This window comes from Camelus dromedarius, chromosome 36 (assembly GCF_036321535.1).
Source record: "Camelus dromedarius isolate mCamDro1 chromosome 36, mCamDro1.pat, whole genome shotgun sequence".
Lineage (NCBI taxonomy): Eukaryota > Metazoa > Chordata > Mammalia > Artiodactyla > Camelidae > Camelus > Camelus dromedarius.
Genome location: NC_087471.1, coordinates 7,819,629 through 7,835,334, shown reverse-complemented (window position 1 = coordinate 7,835,334; position 15,706 = coordinate 7,819,629). Strand labels below are relative to the sequence as shown.

Genomic DNA, 15,706 nt, shown 5'->3' with positions numbered 1-15,706 from the left:
GCGCTTCCTGAGCGCGATTCGTCCACGCAGCCGGGTCGCGGTTTACCCAGGGATAAACTGGAGGCGCGGATCCGTCCCTTTCTCAAGAGAGCGGCATTTCTCAAAAGTGCAAGCTTCCTATCCGCCCAGGCAAACGAATTGCAAGGCGCTATGTCCTCTAGCGGCAAACTCTCGCAGTTCATTTGTGAGCGCTCACCTACACCTAAGGGATCTGATCGGGAGTCAACCCACACTCACATTTGAGTCTTAAGTGGGGGAAAGTCTCCTGGATGTAATCCGGGCTTTTGCCAAGGCCCTGTCGGTAATGAGGCCGGGAGGCTTGGGCGCAGTCTCTCGAACTGCGGAACAGCTGATTTGTCTCCTCCACGGCAGATGGTCTTTGAGCACAGATTTGCATTCATTGTCTTCAAATCTGTTTTCGCGCTGGTGTTCTAGATTTCAGCAGCAGATCTATGCACAGATCAGAATACAAAAGGGGAAGCAAGAAAATAACACCCAGCCAGGAGGATTTTTAATAGGCACCGTTAGCTGCCCGGCGTAGTTAAAAAGCCGTCTAGAGTTTCAGCTGTTTGGCGGCGCTGCCGCAGCCTCCCGGCCACCAGCCCGCGGCCAGCACCGCGGCGACCGCGCGCCTTGGGCAAAGTTTCCGCGACTCCCCTGCTGCCTCTCTGCAGCTCCTCTGTGGGCTCCCCCGGGCTAGGGAACTCGGGGGGGAGGGGGACAGGAGGGACAACGCCGGGCAGCTCTCGCACTCAGCCTGCCACGATCTGTCAGCAGCCTCTCATCTGCAGGGTGCAACTCCCGCTCGCGTCCGCCCGGGGGTATTTTCCTTAGCTCTTTGACCATTTTCCCCGACACTCTGTTTATTTGAATAGCATTTGAGCCTTGTTCTTCCCCCACCGCACCCCACCCCCCTCTTTCATTCATGTATCCTCTCTCAACTTGTAAACCGCATGCAAAATCTGAGTGTCCCCAAGTAACTCCAGGAGACTTGGGAGAGCGTCCAGGGAACTGGGTTGTTCTGGGGAACGTTTGCACAAAACAGAAGTACATGTGGTCACGCTCTCCGCTTCTTCACAAACCTGCACACAGAACCCAAGCCCCGGGAATGAATATGCCTCCCGACAGGCTACAAAAACCTGCATTTAGAGGCAGGATCCACGGAAGCTTCCGGCTCCCGCGACCAGACTGAGCGGACACGTACCAGCCCGCAGGGCTGGACTACCCTGCTTCAGTGCAGGCTTTGCGGGCCCCCACGCACGCACATGGGGTCTGGGCAAGGACCGAGTGCCGGGAGCTTTCTGTCCCCTTTCACCTCCCGGACTCCCGGCAACGCCGAGCGTGGCGCGCGCCGCCTGAGGACGTCGGCCGGGCCTGCCCAGCGCCGGCCAATCCCGAGCGTCTATGCAAATGAGGCTCCTTATCGGGCCACGACTCCGCCTCCCGCGGCCCAGGCCGTAGTAACCCATTCATGGGGCAGGCGCGAGGCTGCAGCCCGGCTCCGCAGCGCTCGCAGCCACCGCCTCCTCTCCGCTCCGGGTCTTCCCCTTCCTTTTACAACTGATCCTGTTGGGGATTTTTTTTTTTTTTTTTCTAAATTGGATCGGTAGGGAGGAGCAGGGAGGGAGGTGGGGGACCAGGAGGAAGAGGAGAGATTAGGCAGCCATCAATCTCCTCCTGTTTCTCCCAGAACAGGTGATGCTTCAAAATTGTGATCACTTTCTGGAGGCAGCGCTGCCACTGGAAGGATGCGAGCGACCTAGGGTGGAGGGCCTGAGGCGGCAGATCTGAACTTCCGAAGGACAGAACCCAAACTTTAACTACATCTGTCCGCACCTCACGCGTGGAAGCAAAGGACGGGTTATCTCTCCCCCCACCCCCCCAAGAGAGACTCAAACTTCGGCACTTGATCCCTTTTCTTGGATTGGTTTGGAGGAGACGGTTTGGTGACAACGTTGGGAACAGTGAGGACAGAGTTGTAACTCATTTTTAAAGCGACAGTAGATCAGACTTTTTAAATGTTTGGCATCCAAGATACTTTAGGAAGAGGACCAGCTCTGAAAGAGAAATCGCTGGGCGCCGAGATGGATTCGGTCAGGTCTTGGGTCCGGAATGTCGGCGTGGTGGACGCCAATGTCGCGGCGCAGAGGTAACGAGACGGCCGCACACTTATTATGCTCTCAGCCTCTCGCTTGTTCTTTTCTCGCTCTCTCGATCTCTGTCTCTCTCTGTGTGTCACCACCCTCGCTGCCCTGGCCCTTGATCGCTCCCTCCCCCTATATGTCGCCCTGGCCTGGCGCGCTGGGGCTCGCCCTCCGGCAGGCAGGTCGCTGCGGTTAGGGGAACACTTACCCCGCGGCCAACACTCAAGTTTCTGAACTGCCTGGGTCGTTTGTGTTTCTCCCGCACGCCTTCCCCACAGACTACTCTTTGGGAGGAAAAATAACAAAGTAGCATCCGACGCCTCGCAGCTCAGCCCCTAGTCCTGCAAGACGGGCCGGGTCCGGAGCCCAGCGTGAGCACCCAGCCGGCAGCGGCGACCACCGGAGGACAGCCGGCTTTCCGGCGACTCCCGGGTTCCGCCAAGCTGCTTGCGAGCGCCTCTCCTCCCGCATCCTGCCGGGCGATTCCTGGAGGCGGGGAGCCCACGGCCAGATGGCGGCGGCGGCTAGAGGAGCCGTGGAGGCCGGAGCGGCTGCCTGTGAAGGCAAAGCAGCCGGGTGCTCTGGGAGGGGCGCAGACTGGAGGGTCCGGGAGCAGAGATAAAACAGCGGACCAGACGCACAGAGGCGGGGGTGAGGGGAGAGAAGAGACTAAAGAGAAAAGATGGAATAACAGTAGAAGCAGCCCGTAGGAAAAAGGCGAGGAAAGGAGACGCGCTGCAAAAGCAGCAGTCACAGCCTCTAGTTTTGCTCGTCCCTGAAGTTGACTGTTTCTGAGCATCCTCCTGCTGAGATAGTAAATGCCTTGTCCAGCTGCCACCCCATGAAGACATTCTGGTTCCCCTCCCTCATCACCACTATTGAGCTGGCATTTGTGGTCTCTACGACCTTGTCTGTCAGAGACAGCCCCCTTACCCCAAAGAGCTCACGAACTTCTTCCCACGACTGCCGCCTCTCTGTCCGCTCTCCTGGCCATCCCCCTCTAAGTCCTAGCTTCACGCGGAGAAACTACTTCTTTTCTAGACAGGTCACGACTCTACCTGGAGTCCCGGGTAGAGCGAACCGGCCACTACTCTTGGAGGAGAGGAAGCAAAAGCCGCTACGCTCCGGAGACCGGAGCAGGCGGCAGCTCCCTCCCTCCTGCCCGAGACCGGGACGCGCCCGTGTCCTCGAGCAGATGGCAGGCCACGGCGGCGGCTTTCCGCAGCCGTCTGGGGACTCTCTGGGCTGCAGGCCGAGGAAAAGCAGGCAGCACCGCAGAGCGGGCTCTTCGGCGCATTTCCTTAGCCAAGCACCTGGAAGAGGCCTCCCCTACTTTCCTCCCTTCTCCGATCAAATAATTGTTACAGTTAAAACAGGCAGTCCGATGGGGAGGGGGGGATTCTAGCCAAAATTTTACACCCTTCAAAAGAGAGAAAGTGCTCGTGCCCTAGAGCAAGACGCCCGGCGACCCCAGCACCGCGGGGCAGTCCCGTCCACCTGCGCGCTCGCCTGGGCCGTGAGTCTCCTGTTAAATGTGATCTGGCGGCCAGTTTGTCCCCGGCCGCCGTAGGTCGGCAGGGAGGTGTGTGCACATACTCAGTACGCTCCAGGGAGCCTCCCGGGTTCTCCAACACCGGTATCGCGGTCGGCGCGTTTGGCCCGCGCGGCCCAGAGATGCGGCTTGAGCCGGGAGACCCACAGCCCCAGGCGTGGACATTCCAGCCTCTTAATAACATTTTGGCTTCTCCAGGCTCAGCAGTTCTAGGGGCAAGGTCCTCAGTATCAGGTCGTACGCGATGGCCCTAGAAGCCTGGTACTGGTTCAAGGGGATTCCACCCTGCTACTGCCCCGGGCAAAACTTTTCGGAAGAGCGAGGAAAGCAGGCAGTGAGGCCTCTCCCTGTAGGACCCAGGCTTGGCTTCTGGGCTTCCCATCCGCTCAGAGGGGTTCTTGCCCACCGCCCTTTCGGGATAGCTTGGTGGTGGTGGTGGGGGGGGGCGTTGTGGGCAGTAGTGCCGGGACAGGTAACTCCAATGAAGATGAAGGAATAGGGTCATTTCTTTAAAAGTAACGAGGCGCTTAGTCCCCTAAGCCTGGGGCCCAGCCCTGAATCCTGACCCAGTCCGCAGAAGATTGGGCCACCTAATGGGACAAGACTTGGGCCAGTGCCTCAGGGGACTCCTGGGGGCCTCGGTCTGTAGTCATGATCCTTTGGTCTCCACTAAAGGCCAGACTTTGAGCTGCTGGGTGCTGGGATGCCCGGAGGCTGGAACAGCTGGCAGTGACAGCATTCGGGGTCGTCGGCCCTGCCACCCGATCCCTGTGGCCACTCCTCTGAGGAGTCCTCACTTCTTAATCCTAATTGAAAAGAAGGCCCGAGGGCTCCAGAAGTCTGGACCCCGGACAGGGACCCCTGACTGTCTGCGGTGTTGCATGGGCGCGTTGGTAACATCGTGTCTTTCTCTCCTTCCCCGGATGCGGTGTCCTCCGTGTCTCTTCGTGCGCAGCGGAGTAGCCCTGTCCCGGGCCCACTTTGAGAAGCAGCCTCCCTCCAACTTGAGGAAATCCAACTTCTTTCATTTCGTCCTGGCACTCTACGACAGGCAGGGGCAGCCGGTGGAGATTGAGCGCACTGCCTTCGTAGACTTTGTGGAGAACGACAAAGTAAGCAGAGGTCCCCCTCTTCCCCTGGCAGCTTAATAACTACCTCCTTGCAAAGCACTAAAGATCCCATCTGTCACTTCCGACACTTCTCCACTCACATCAGGAGGGATGAGAAATCGAGGCTTCTCACCCCCGGCCTCTGAATCAGTCGATTTTCCCGCATCTTCTCCCGCCCGCACTCCCCTCCCACACCTCCCTTTGTAGGGGCGCTTGTGGCTTTTCGAACCGGGCTTCCGGATCATTAACAGAGCCTGGTCACCGACTGACCGCGGAGCAAATGTCCTTCCAACTAGAGCATAGTTTAAACGTATACTCAGGGCCCAGGCTGCCCTTCTCTGTATTATTATTATTATTATTGTTATTATTATTATTATTATTATTATTAATTATTTTGCACTTGTCAGTGCTGGCAGGGTGGGTTAGACAGGTAGTAGGTGGAAACCCACAGCCCGGCCTCCCAACCCATCCCCTTAGCCTTCTTTTCCACTCTGGTTCCCAAGGCAGTGCCTGCTCCCGGCCCAGGCTGGGTTATGGGGGCTGAATTTGATCTCAAATGAAGCCATGTGAGAAGAAAGGGAAGTGTCTTGCCCTTTCTGGGCCTGTCTCCTCATCTATACAATGGAGTTTTGGAGCAGGCCTTCCCAAGATTCCTCTTGAATCTGGGCCTGTGTCCCTGAGCTGGTGGCCCCAAGACTCCATCCTGGCCAGGTAGGGCCGAACGCTGCCCTTCCAAATGACAGGTCCCTTTACCTTTCTGCCAAGAGAAGCCTTGGGGCTTCCTAAGGAAAGGCAGAGCCCGATGGGTTGGGTGGGGCCTGTTTAAACGCAGCCGTAGACACAATGTCTGGGGGTCCCACCTCTGGGGCGGCACTTCTGAGGACATTTTTAAGGGGGGGAGCAGACCGGTGGAAAAGGTCAAGTGACAGCGAGCCTTGGCAAGTTTCGGAGGTTGGCGAACGGCTGCCGCTCCTGCCCTTTGACCCGGGGCTGGGCAGGGGGTTGTTCAAAGCTGTCGGTTGAAAGATGGCAGGGGTTAGGGTAGGGAAGCCCTCTCTCTTCTTTCTTTCTCATTTTGGGGGGCTGGAAAGCAAAGGACTCTGTCTTTTCAGGAACAAGGCAACGAGAAGACCAACAACGGCACCCACTACAAGTTACAGCTCCTCTACAGCAACGGTGAGCGCCCTGCGCCCGCGGCGCCCGCGCGCTCCTTTCTCCGGGAAGCATTGACCTTGCTGCGGTCGCTGGCGGGCGGGCTCCAGGCCCGGGGAGAGCAGGGCTGCGGGAGGCCCGCTCGGAGCCAGGGGGTCGGGCGGGTGATCTTTGCCCCCAGGACGGCTCAACCTGCACTCAGCCCCGGCCCCACAGACGGGTCTGGGGTGCCCGGAAGGGCTGCGCCGCCCTCACCTCGTGCCCGCCCGCCTCCCCCGCAGGTGTCCGCACGGAGCAGGACCTGTACGTCAGGCTCATCGACTCGGTCACCAAGCAGGTGAGCCTCGCGGTCACTCGGCTCCTCCTCTCCCCCTCCAATCTCCCCTCTCCCTCATCCAGCCTGTCCCTGACCTGCCCTCACCCTCCATGACTTCCTGGGTCAGTCTTCATAGACCCTCCGCATCAACCCGCACCTGGTCTACTCTGGAAAAAAAAAAAATCGCCCTCCCCACTCTTCTCAATTATCCGGGCTGGGGAGACGCTGGGGGTCGAGGGTAGTCGAGCAGAGGGATGAAGAGGGGAAGCAATTGGGAGATTCAGCACCCCCACCGCCCACAGTCTTTTTTGCGAGAAGTATGTCCTCACCGGGGCAAACTTTTCTATTACCATTTCGCTCGAGTTAACCAGGCCACAGCTCAGGTTCTGTGCTGCGAGCGGGGACTCCTGATGAAGCGGTGGGCAGAGAGAGGAGACACGATTTTGTGCTTGCCCTAAAGCCCTCTTTTCTTTGTCCCTCCACTTCCTCGTATCTCCCCTCCCTGCCCCCGCCTCCTTCGCAGCCCATAGCTTACGAGGGACAAAATAAGAATCCAGAAATGTGCCGAGTTCTCCTGACACACGAAGTGATGTGCAGGTAAGCGCCGTCTTTTTCCTGCGGGCTTTGCTGGAGCGCGGGGGCAGGTGAGCCGCGCTTGCGGCGCAGGCTCGCGCGCGTCCCGGGCGCTGACTTTCAGGAGACCTGGCGCCCCGGGAGGGAGGGCTCTTCGGGACTTGCCCTTGGGGCCGGTTCACTAGATCTCCTCCCTAAAAGCCAGATTCTGAGAGCAAGTCCGTTAGGACTCGAAAAGGAAACCCAGAGTCACTCAGGATTCCACCCCCTGGCATCTTGGGAGTTTCCTCTGCGACGCGGAAGGTCCGCAGTCCAGCGGTTGGCGGCCGGGCCGGGAGGGGCTGAGCGGCTGCGGGTCAAGTTTGGGATCCGGGACTTTCCCTGAATCGGTCGCCGTCCGAGGCCAACAGCGCTCAGTTCCCGCCGGTCCTGTCCCGTCCGCTTTAGGGGCAAGTTTCCAGGAGGGGCCACTTGCTGAGTTAACTGAGTCAAGGCACTGGAAGGACTCTCAGTCTGGGTGGGAGACCACCAGCGGGGTCAAGCGGCCCATTTTTAGGGCGCTACCCACCGCCTCCCAGCTGAGGCACCCGTCTGTGTTGCACAAGCCTTTTCTTCCAATGGGGATGTGGCTTTTCCTTGATTTCTCGAGCCAGGGGAGTTTCTTGGGTCAGGAGAAACTGCTGGGTGGAAAACTGGTCAGGTTCACGACTGGATGAGGGGGGAGGACCCCATGGGGAGATCCGGGGTCTGGGGCAACAGTTGGATTCTGATGACCAAGTTGTGAAAGGTGCTGTCTACCCTCATCTTCTTTTCCGAGGCCAGTCTATTCCATTTTGAGTCTTTCATTCTGCTCAACTAGAAGGAAAAAAAATATTAGAAGACATTCATCCATACACTTATTCTTTCAACAAATTTTTATCGCATGTCTAGTATGTGCTGGGTATGGGAGATCCCACAGCAAAGGAGAAAGGATATAGAAAGGAAACTCTGGGAAAAGGTGGTTATCTTACTATAAAAATTTTATTGCTTACTCCATAAACGTTTTTCTTCCTCCCAAAATCTCTAATTGGAAAGTCTCAATTCTTCCTTACTCCACTATTGCTCAGTGAGTGTCTTCCAACTCCAGAGTTTCTAGCTTCGGGTAATTGCGGACCATCTGAGCTAGTTTGGGTTGTTTTATGGGCAGCTCCCGGCAGCCCCGTCTCCCTCCCAACCCAGTCAGGAAGAAACCAGAACAATCGGACATGTTTGTTTTGGTTTTGACCAACTATTAGAAAAACAAACTTCGCCAAATGCAAAGTTCAACTCTGCCAGTGGCCTCAGCTGAGGGGAATTGAGAGAGGCCTCCTCGCCTGAGCAGCTGGGTGAGGTGTGGGGCGATGGAGTAACCAGATAGCTACTCCATTATCCCAGGGCCCCCTGATAGATTCGCTCAGATAGAAACTACAACTCCAAGATGAACTTGTATGTAACACTCAGATTAAAGTCAGAACACCTTGATTTGGTTGGCTAATTGAAGGGCGGGTTTTTAAAAAATTCTTCTTTATACTTTTAAATGTCTTTGTTTGGAGAGATTGTCTTCTTAAAAGGAAAGAAAACAAAACCCAAATCTGGCCCATTGTCTGATGAATTGTATCTGTCATTTTAAGTGATACTCGCACGCCCCATCCAGCTGTAGTTAAGGCTGACATTTTTATTTTTTAAGCCCAATCAAATCCTCCTCATTTTATGCTGTTTAAGTAGAGGCATCAATTTTTAAAGGCTCTAGTTTAGTCTGCATTAGTAACACAATATAAAAATTTAATGTACTGTAACCTCTTTGCATTGGAGGCCTGGAAAGATGCGCCATTTTCTCCCCAAACTGGGGTTTAAAACAAATATTAATTATGGGTAAATAAATGATCCATTGGATGGATACTATGTAGTGTGTGTGTATGTGTGTGTGTGTGTGCGCGCGCGCGTGCGCACGCACTTTGGGAGATGAGCTGGGGTGATGGCAAATATTGGATGCATCTAAAAGGGAATTCCTCATTTAATCTGTTAGTCAGAGCGGGTGACTCTCCAGTAAGGGAAAAAAGTTCCTTTTCCCACATATTAAGAGTCAGTTATCAAAGTCAATGACTCTAGGATGATTCAGATGAGCCCTGTGTCTCACTGGTTATTGCACACGCTTAGTTTCATGTGCAGAGTGTTCTTGGACGTACCTGGGAATTTCCCTGTGCTCTGCAATCTCTAGCAAAAAAAAAAAGCCCATAAACTGGTGTTTAGCTTTTAGGGGAGGAACAAAACAAATCTCTCCTAGGTATAACTTCTTCCTCCCTTCCCCAGTTGTCTCCACTCCCCTCTTCCCTGCTTTAGTTCATTCTGCCAATTATTAGCAAGGAGAAATCTAGTTGTTATGTCGCTTGCCAGCCACCCCTGTGCCCTCAATGCTCAGAGGGTTAAAAGATATTATAATTTGAACAGAAGTCGTCTCAAGGCCTACAGCTGGCTAATAACAGAGTTGTATTGAGCGCGAGCAAACCCCACAGCTGTGACTTTTCGCCACAAGGCGCAGGCTAGACAGAGCCCTAATCAGATGGGCCAGCCGGGCAGTGGGGCCAGTGTCTTTATCGGCCAGATGGTGTGAATTTAGACACTTTTGTTATGCAATCGCAGGGAGGAGTTGGGGAGAAGAAAACAAAACAAAAGCCACCATGCTGTGCGCTTATTTGAGTTTGAAATTAGAGACAGATTTTTGAAAGTTGAGGGTTGAATTTTAAAAACGATTTTGGAGGGGAAAGGGCACACTGGCTTGTCTGGAGCAGGAGTTTGGTTGACTGGACATCCTGTGTCCATAGCTGGTTTTTTTGTTTTCTTCACTTATCCCCTCCCCTTGATCCCTTTCTGAAAAATCCAGGTAAGATCCAGATTGGGGTAAAATCTCTCACATTCCTCGCCTCCCATCCCCAACTAGTTTTATTTCTTCTTATTCCGTCTCTAAAGATCTCCTCAAGGAGGCAGGGAGGGTGGGAGAGGCCTATAAGCAAATCAAGAGTCTTTTAGGTAAAAAGTTCTCCAAATAAGGACCAGAATAAAAGAAACCAAACCAAGCCAAATGAGGGGCAGAGGAAAAGCTTTCATTTTCATTCGTTAGGAAAAAAAAAAAGAGCACTTTGAGCCCCTCTGGGGTGGTTAGGAACACACACAACCTTAACCTAGTGCCAAGCTCAGTTTCCTCCTCTTTGTTTGTTTCCCATCTTTTCCTATTTTTTTTTTCTTTTTAGTCTTGTTCGGTTTTTAAAAATACTTATCAGGAACTTCAGACTTAGAGATTGGCTTGTTGGAAATGAATCCTAAAAATGAGCCTTTTAATTAAAGTAGCTGAACCTAAAGTCGATCCCATCGGCTTTGTCTATACAGCAAAGGGAAGGGAGACTTGAGTTTGTTATCTGAGTAATTCAGGGACGGGGGCCTTGATGTCAACCCACATCCCTGATCCCAGAGTGACTGGGGAATGTAGACTCATGAATGTCTTCCACTCTCCACTTCCCTTTGCTTATTTTATGATTGCTGGCACGAGGACTGAATGTCATTTAAGAAACCAAATCAAGAATAACTAGGACATCTTGATGAGACCTTTTCTTTTTATAAAAGAAAGAAAGAAAAAAAAAAGAATTAGCTTTGGCTAACCCAGAGAAATTTTATGAAGGGCTCAGAAGGGGTGAATATAGCTCACTTGTATAATTTTTATACCTTCCAACAGCTGCGTGAGTGTCTGCTACATCTTTCCTGTGGTGTTAACTCAGAGATTATACTTAAATATGTTACTGTTGGAAGATGGAAGATTGGGTCCTAAAGTTTCTCTGCATTTTTCTTTGAATATCATTTCCTTCCCCTAGTCGATTCCCCACACTTGTATGACCCTGGCACCAGGCTTACATTTTTATCTGTTTTTCTTTTCCTCCAGAGAAAGTCCCCATGGAAAGCAGCTGAATTCAGCTGAGCAATTTTGCAAACTTCCTTGGCCTCCTCAGAATCCTTCCTTCTCAAACTAGACAGATTAGCACATTCTGAGAGAATTCTCTTGTAATTAAATTGTACCCAGAATCACACATGGATTTGGATTAAATTGACATGCTGGTGATGTCAAAGGGGAGGCTAGCTAGGTCTTTAGATAACTAGCATGCATAGGGCTTTTGAAATTGTGTTGCTAAGAAAAAGGATTTGCCTGAAGTGCACAGGTATTCCACTAACATAAGAAATAGAAATAGGAAAGGTGGCAGACAGAAATGGGTGGAGTAGGGAGTTAGGAAGAGAGACAAGGGCTTTGGGAGGTGGGAGAGCTGCTGGCCAGCACTTTTATTGGTGTTAATCCTGGGATGGCTTGAAATTTTAAAAGTTAAGACCTGATATAATTTCAAAGGCAAAATATTATTTCAGAAACTCCCAGTGGCAAACTCCGGCATTTAAGAAAGTTGAGACAAACTTTCTTTTACTTCCCACTAATTTGATTACATTTCATAAAACCTCATTGTGCCCATTTGGTGAACATTTTTTTTTTTTTTTTAGCATCTCCCAAGTCTATTTTACTTTCTGAGGATGGTGGAATTTCTTACGGAATAATCCACACACCCTTGCATGAGAGCGATGGACTTTAAAAATTTTTTTTAAATATCTGTTTGTTGGTTGGTAGTTCTGTAGAGGATCAGAGAGGGCAGATACACTGCCCAGAAACAGAAAGCAAATTGAAGATTGGGCTGGTATTAGGCCTTTGGGTCCCTGCTGCCACATGGCTTCTTTTCCTTAATCTGTCACCACTTTTGAAGCGAAGGATGCTCAGGGAATCTCATAGCCTCATGGACTTCTTAAACCTAGAAGGGTTTCTGGAGATAATCTAGTCCCATACTTTAGTTTTATATATAAGGAAGGCAAAGCCCAGACGGGTTAAAGAGATTTGACTAAATTCATGCAGCTAGCAAGTGACAAAGTTGGGTTAGGTGCCAGAGCCCTGATTCCTACTTTACCCATCTTTCTATCACGTCTCATCAACAGAGAGACTATCATGGGAAAAGCAATGCTCACATAAATGTGGTTCTTGCTAACAGTTATGAGATATATTCTCCAACAGCTGGAGATGGTACTGCTTTTCTTATAAGCCATGTCAAGGCTACATCCTTAACCAACTACCGCTGATGGCAGACCATGTGCTTGGGTGAGCTGAGAGGTATTTAGAAGGCTGTGGTTCTGGCAAGCGCAGCAGACAGGCAACATGAGGATGTGATTTTCCAGCCACCCAGCTTCCCTCACCCTGTTTGTATTCGTTTAGGTCTTTCATGCAGATACCTTTGGAGCGGAGTGTTTTGTTCTCTGCTCAGGTCCTGCTGAGTCCTTCCCATCTGTTGTAATTGCTCTAGGGTCCCTACTTTCTCTCTTCCTCTCAGATGATTCCACGAGCGCTTCTCGAGAATCTACCAGGGTACCCAGCACTTTGCCAGGTGGAAGGCTTGGGAGGTAGAGTTCTCAAGATGGGACTTACGCGCTGAGTCTCGTTTCTGTTCTGGACTTGGTGAAAATGTTGGGAGATAGCATTTAACACCTCCCTGCCTCATTTTCCTCCCACTTGACAATGTACACCACACTTCTGGTCTTCCTCCTTCATCTTTAGAAGATGATGGAAATGAATGCACGAATAAACATTTAGAAAGTACACTGAGTTGTTTGAAGAAAGATGGTATGTAACTAAGGTTTCTAATAATCCAGGCAGCTGTGGGTATTTTTAAATACCTTTTCCTTTCCCCTCTTACTTGAAATATTTATTAAGACACAAATACCTAAAAAAAAAATACAACAATAAAATCACTCAACATGGAGCTGGGGGTGATGTTATAGATCTTAATGTCCTATTGTCTGTTGTTCAGGTTACAAACATAACTCTTGGGGAAAGTTGTAATTTGCTGAGAATTACCCAGTTTATAAGTCACAGGGTGAGAATTTGAATGAATATTTTGGGGCTTTAAATTTAGTGTTGTTTTTAAACGTGGCCATAAACTCACTCTCAAGCAGCTGATAGTTAAGGAGCTACCTGGGACATACTCATTTTTGGTGAACGTTCTTACATTATATGTGTATTTTCTTGATTTTTAACAAATTTCTTTTACTCTTTTGGTCCCTTCCCAATCTACAGTCGATGCTGCGAAAAGAAAAGTTGTGGCAATCGAAATGAGACTCCTTCAGATCCTGTCATCATCGACAGGTAGGGGGAAAAAGTGATTTAAAAAAAATCGTGTCTGATTTCTTTCCTTTAGAATCTTAACTCTGAGTACTGATCACTGGGCTTTGACGTAAGGTTGGTTTCGTGTTATCTTCAAGGCATGAAGCTAGTCCGACATGTGCTTTCTTGTCTTGGTTGGCCTTCCTTGGAAGAAGTCAGAACCTTCCTTTTTGAACATATGTCTCTAAATCTGTGATGAGATTCTTTTCCAGGTGCACTGACTCCACCATAATAAGGAGGGTGTGGATGGTATAGGCTGGTAAAGGATGCCGTCTCTCCTGTCTGTTGGGATAGGGTCTCAATCAGTTCCCTAGAAGAGGCAGTGTACCCCATTTAAGTGGTGACTTCTCTATCATTCTCAGTGATTGCTGTTTGCCTTGAAGACTATCAACTTAGATTACGGTTTAGAGGATGATGACAAGCTCTGTTGCATTGAGGGAGATTCATTTCTACTGCAGAGGATTGCATTCTGGGTTCCCTGTTATGTGCCGAGTAGGAAAGATTCTTTGGGACGAGATGCTAATTCATGGAAATGTGATTTAGGCATCCTCAGCTGTATGTTTTTGTGATTGGAAACAGAACTTACCAACCAATGAAGAAATACCAAATTAACTTCCAGCAATCGCGTAATTTTTAAGAAATCCCATATTCCCACCCCTAATTTTTTCTCTTTCGTTAAAAAACGGAATAATTCCCCATTGCTTCTTTCTTTGGGTTTTTGTGTTTCTAGACAGGTCCTGAAATGGGTTGGAGAGACCACAGTCTCCAAAGTTGTTATTCCAATATTCCAACGAATTCTCAGTTGGGAGAATGGAACCTCTGGCATGCTTCCCAGAAAGCCAGCTTGGTTTCTTCGTGGAAAGTGTAGCATAGCCCTAGGAACGAGGAGGCTGGAGTTCTGATCCCATCCTAGCTTCTGACTTTGGACAAAGCACTCAACATCTCTGTGTGATGGTCTCACGGAGGGGATGGCTGGAGGGCATGGCCTGCTGCTGTAGGTTTCAGAGGTTGCTGAAATGTCCGTGGCAGTCTCGCAGTATTCTCTGAGATGCTTGGAAGAGGATGACAGCCAGGTAGACAGTGTTTGCTGGATGTATATGGTGCCCTGGCCATCACAGGAGGATCACGTGAGACAAATTTGAGGGGGCCATTTGGAATTTCTTTAGTTTTCCTGAAAGTGCATGGGTTGGAAGAACTCTTTGGGGTCAGCTGTCTTCCTCCTTTGATCGATGAAAAGACTGAACTCAGAAACGGTGACACGGCTTACCCTTGTTTGCAGGACACTAGAACACAGCCATCCGTATTTCTAGGCCCATGATTCTCTCGCTGCTACAACCTTTTCTCCAGCACTCTGCATCCCAGCTTACGTGCGTTGGACGTGCTGATCACCTCCCCACCTCCCAGGATGCCCTCGGGCTCCTCTGGGGAATATGATGCCAATGACACCAGCCTAGACACAGATCCAGGCCTTTCCAGCATGTCCATTGAGCTCACGAATCTCCATCTAGTCTTTTTCACTCACTTCAGCTCCTCTTTCAAGAAGGTGTTCTACCTCATGATGGTTACATCCTTTTCGGTAATAAATACCCCGTAAGCGAGCTTTAGAACTGTTGCAAACCTGTACATGGTAACCCAGACCTTACATCTCATCAGCACACGTCCTCAGTGCAGTTCCTTCTCTAAGAAGCTGTGTATAACCTGAACCCTCAGGGAAAGCCGAATGCGCTACGTTTTATTCCTATATAATAGACATGTTCATGGACGTAGGCTTTCGGCATCCATGGAGAGGAAAGATTTTCATGTTATGGTGCCTTCGTTAGCGCTCGAATGCTTTACATTCTTTGGAGATGGTGGAAATTGTATTTTAGCTGCGTCTTAGGGAGCTTTATGAGGCTGTGGCATTTATTTTTACTATCCTATGCACAATAAAACAGCCCGGCGATGTCTCTGCATCACTGGAAGTACGTGTTACTTCCGAAATGTTGTGCATCTACTCATGGAAACATACGTACTGAAGGGGGCTATAAATTGACCAGGATCAGATTTTTAGAGAACTCATCTTATTACAAACAGATGCATTTGTCTGGCTCCTGCATCGTGGGGCTGTTGTTTGAAGATACTCTTCCTTCCCCGGAATCTTGTCTCACTGCTCCCGAATGTCTCCTTCCCTTCGTCTCTGGAAGCGAAAGGGGGTGAAGTCCAGTTTCCATTTGCCGGCGGTGGGATGGGCGGTTTGTGTCGTCCAGGGGTTGAGCTGTGCATCTGGTCCCTGGATTCAACATCTGCCGGCTTAGAGATGTTGAGATAACCCATGAGCACCAAACGGGTGCTAAGCAGTCTATTTTGGATTTCCTCTGAGTAAATATAGAACTCTCTTCCTTGCCCTTGTTCCTGTAACGCCGACTAATTATCTCCTCCCCCTTCTCGCTCAGTCGAACCAGATGCAGTTAATTTACACGGTCTCTTTGGGTTTTCTCACACAACAGGCATGTTCCACTCCGGCTCCAGGGAAGCCTGTTTATCCCCTTGGAACTGTGCGTGTTCCGCAGGGAAGGGGGAGGGGTGGCTCAAGAATGGTCCCCAAACTTTTCCCCACCAAGGACCCCT

The 15,706-nt window shown here is 50.7% G+C and overlaps 1 protein-coding gene across 1 annotated transcript in view; it reads left to right on the top strand.

Moving 5' to 3' along the window:
• The first annotated feature begins 1,619 nt into the window (after positions 1 to 1,619).
• Positions 1,620 to 15,706, top strand: part of EBF2 (EBF transcription factor 2) — a 182,225-nt gene continuing 168,138 nt past the window's right edge. The window contains exons 1-6 of the mRNA XM_010995718.3: positions 1,620 to 2,149; positions 4,652 to 4,808; positions 5,918 to 5,981; positions 6,239 to 6,294; positions 6,797 to 6,870; positions 13,013 to 13,081. Coding sequence (XP_010994020.1) covers positions 2,019 to 2,149; positions 4,652 to 4,808; positions 5,918 to 5,981; positions 6,239 to 6,294; positions 6,797 to 6,870; positions 13,013 to 13,081 — 551 coding nt within the window. The 5' untranslated portion in view covers positions 1,620 to 2,018. The remainder of the gene's footprint in view (positions 2,150 to 4,651; positions 4,809 to 5,917; positions 5,982 to 6,238; positions 6,295 to 6,796; positions 6,871 to 13,012; positions 13,082 to 15,706) is intronic.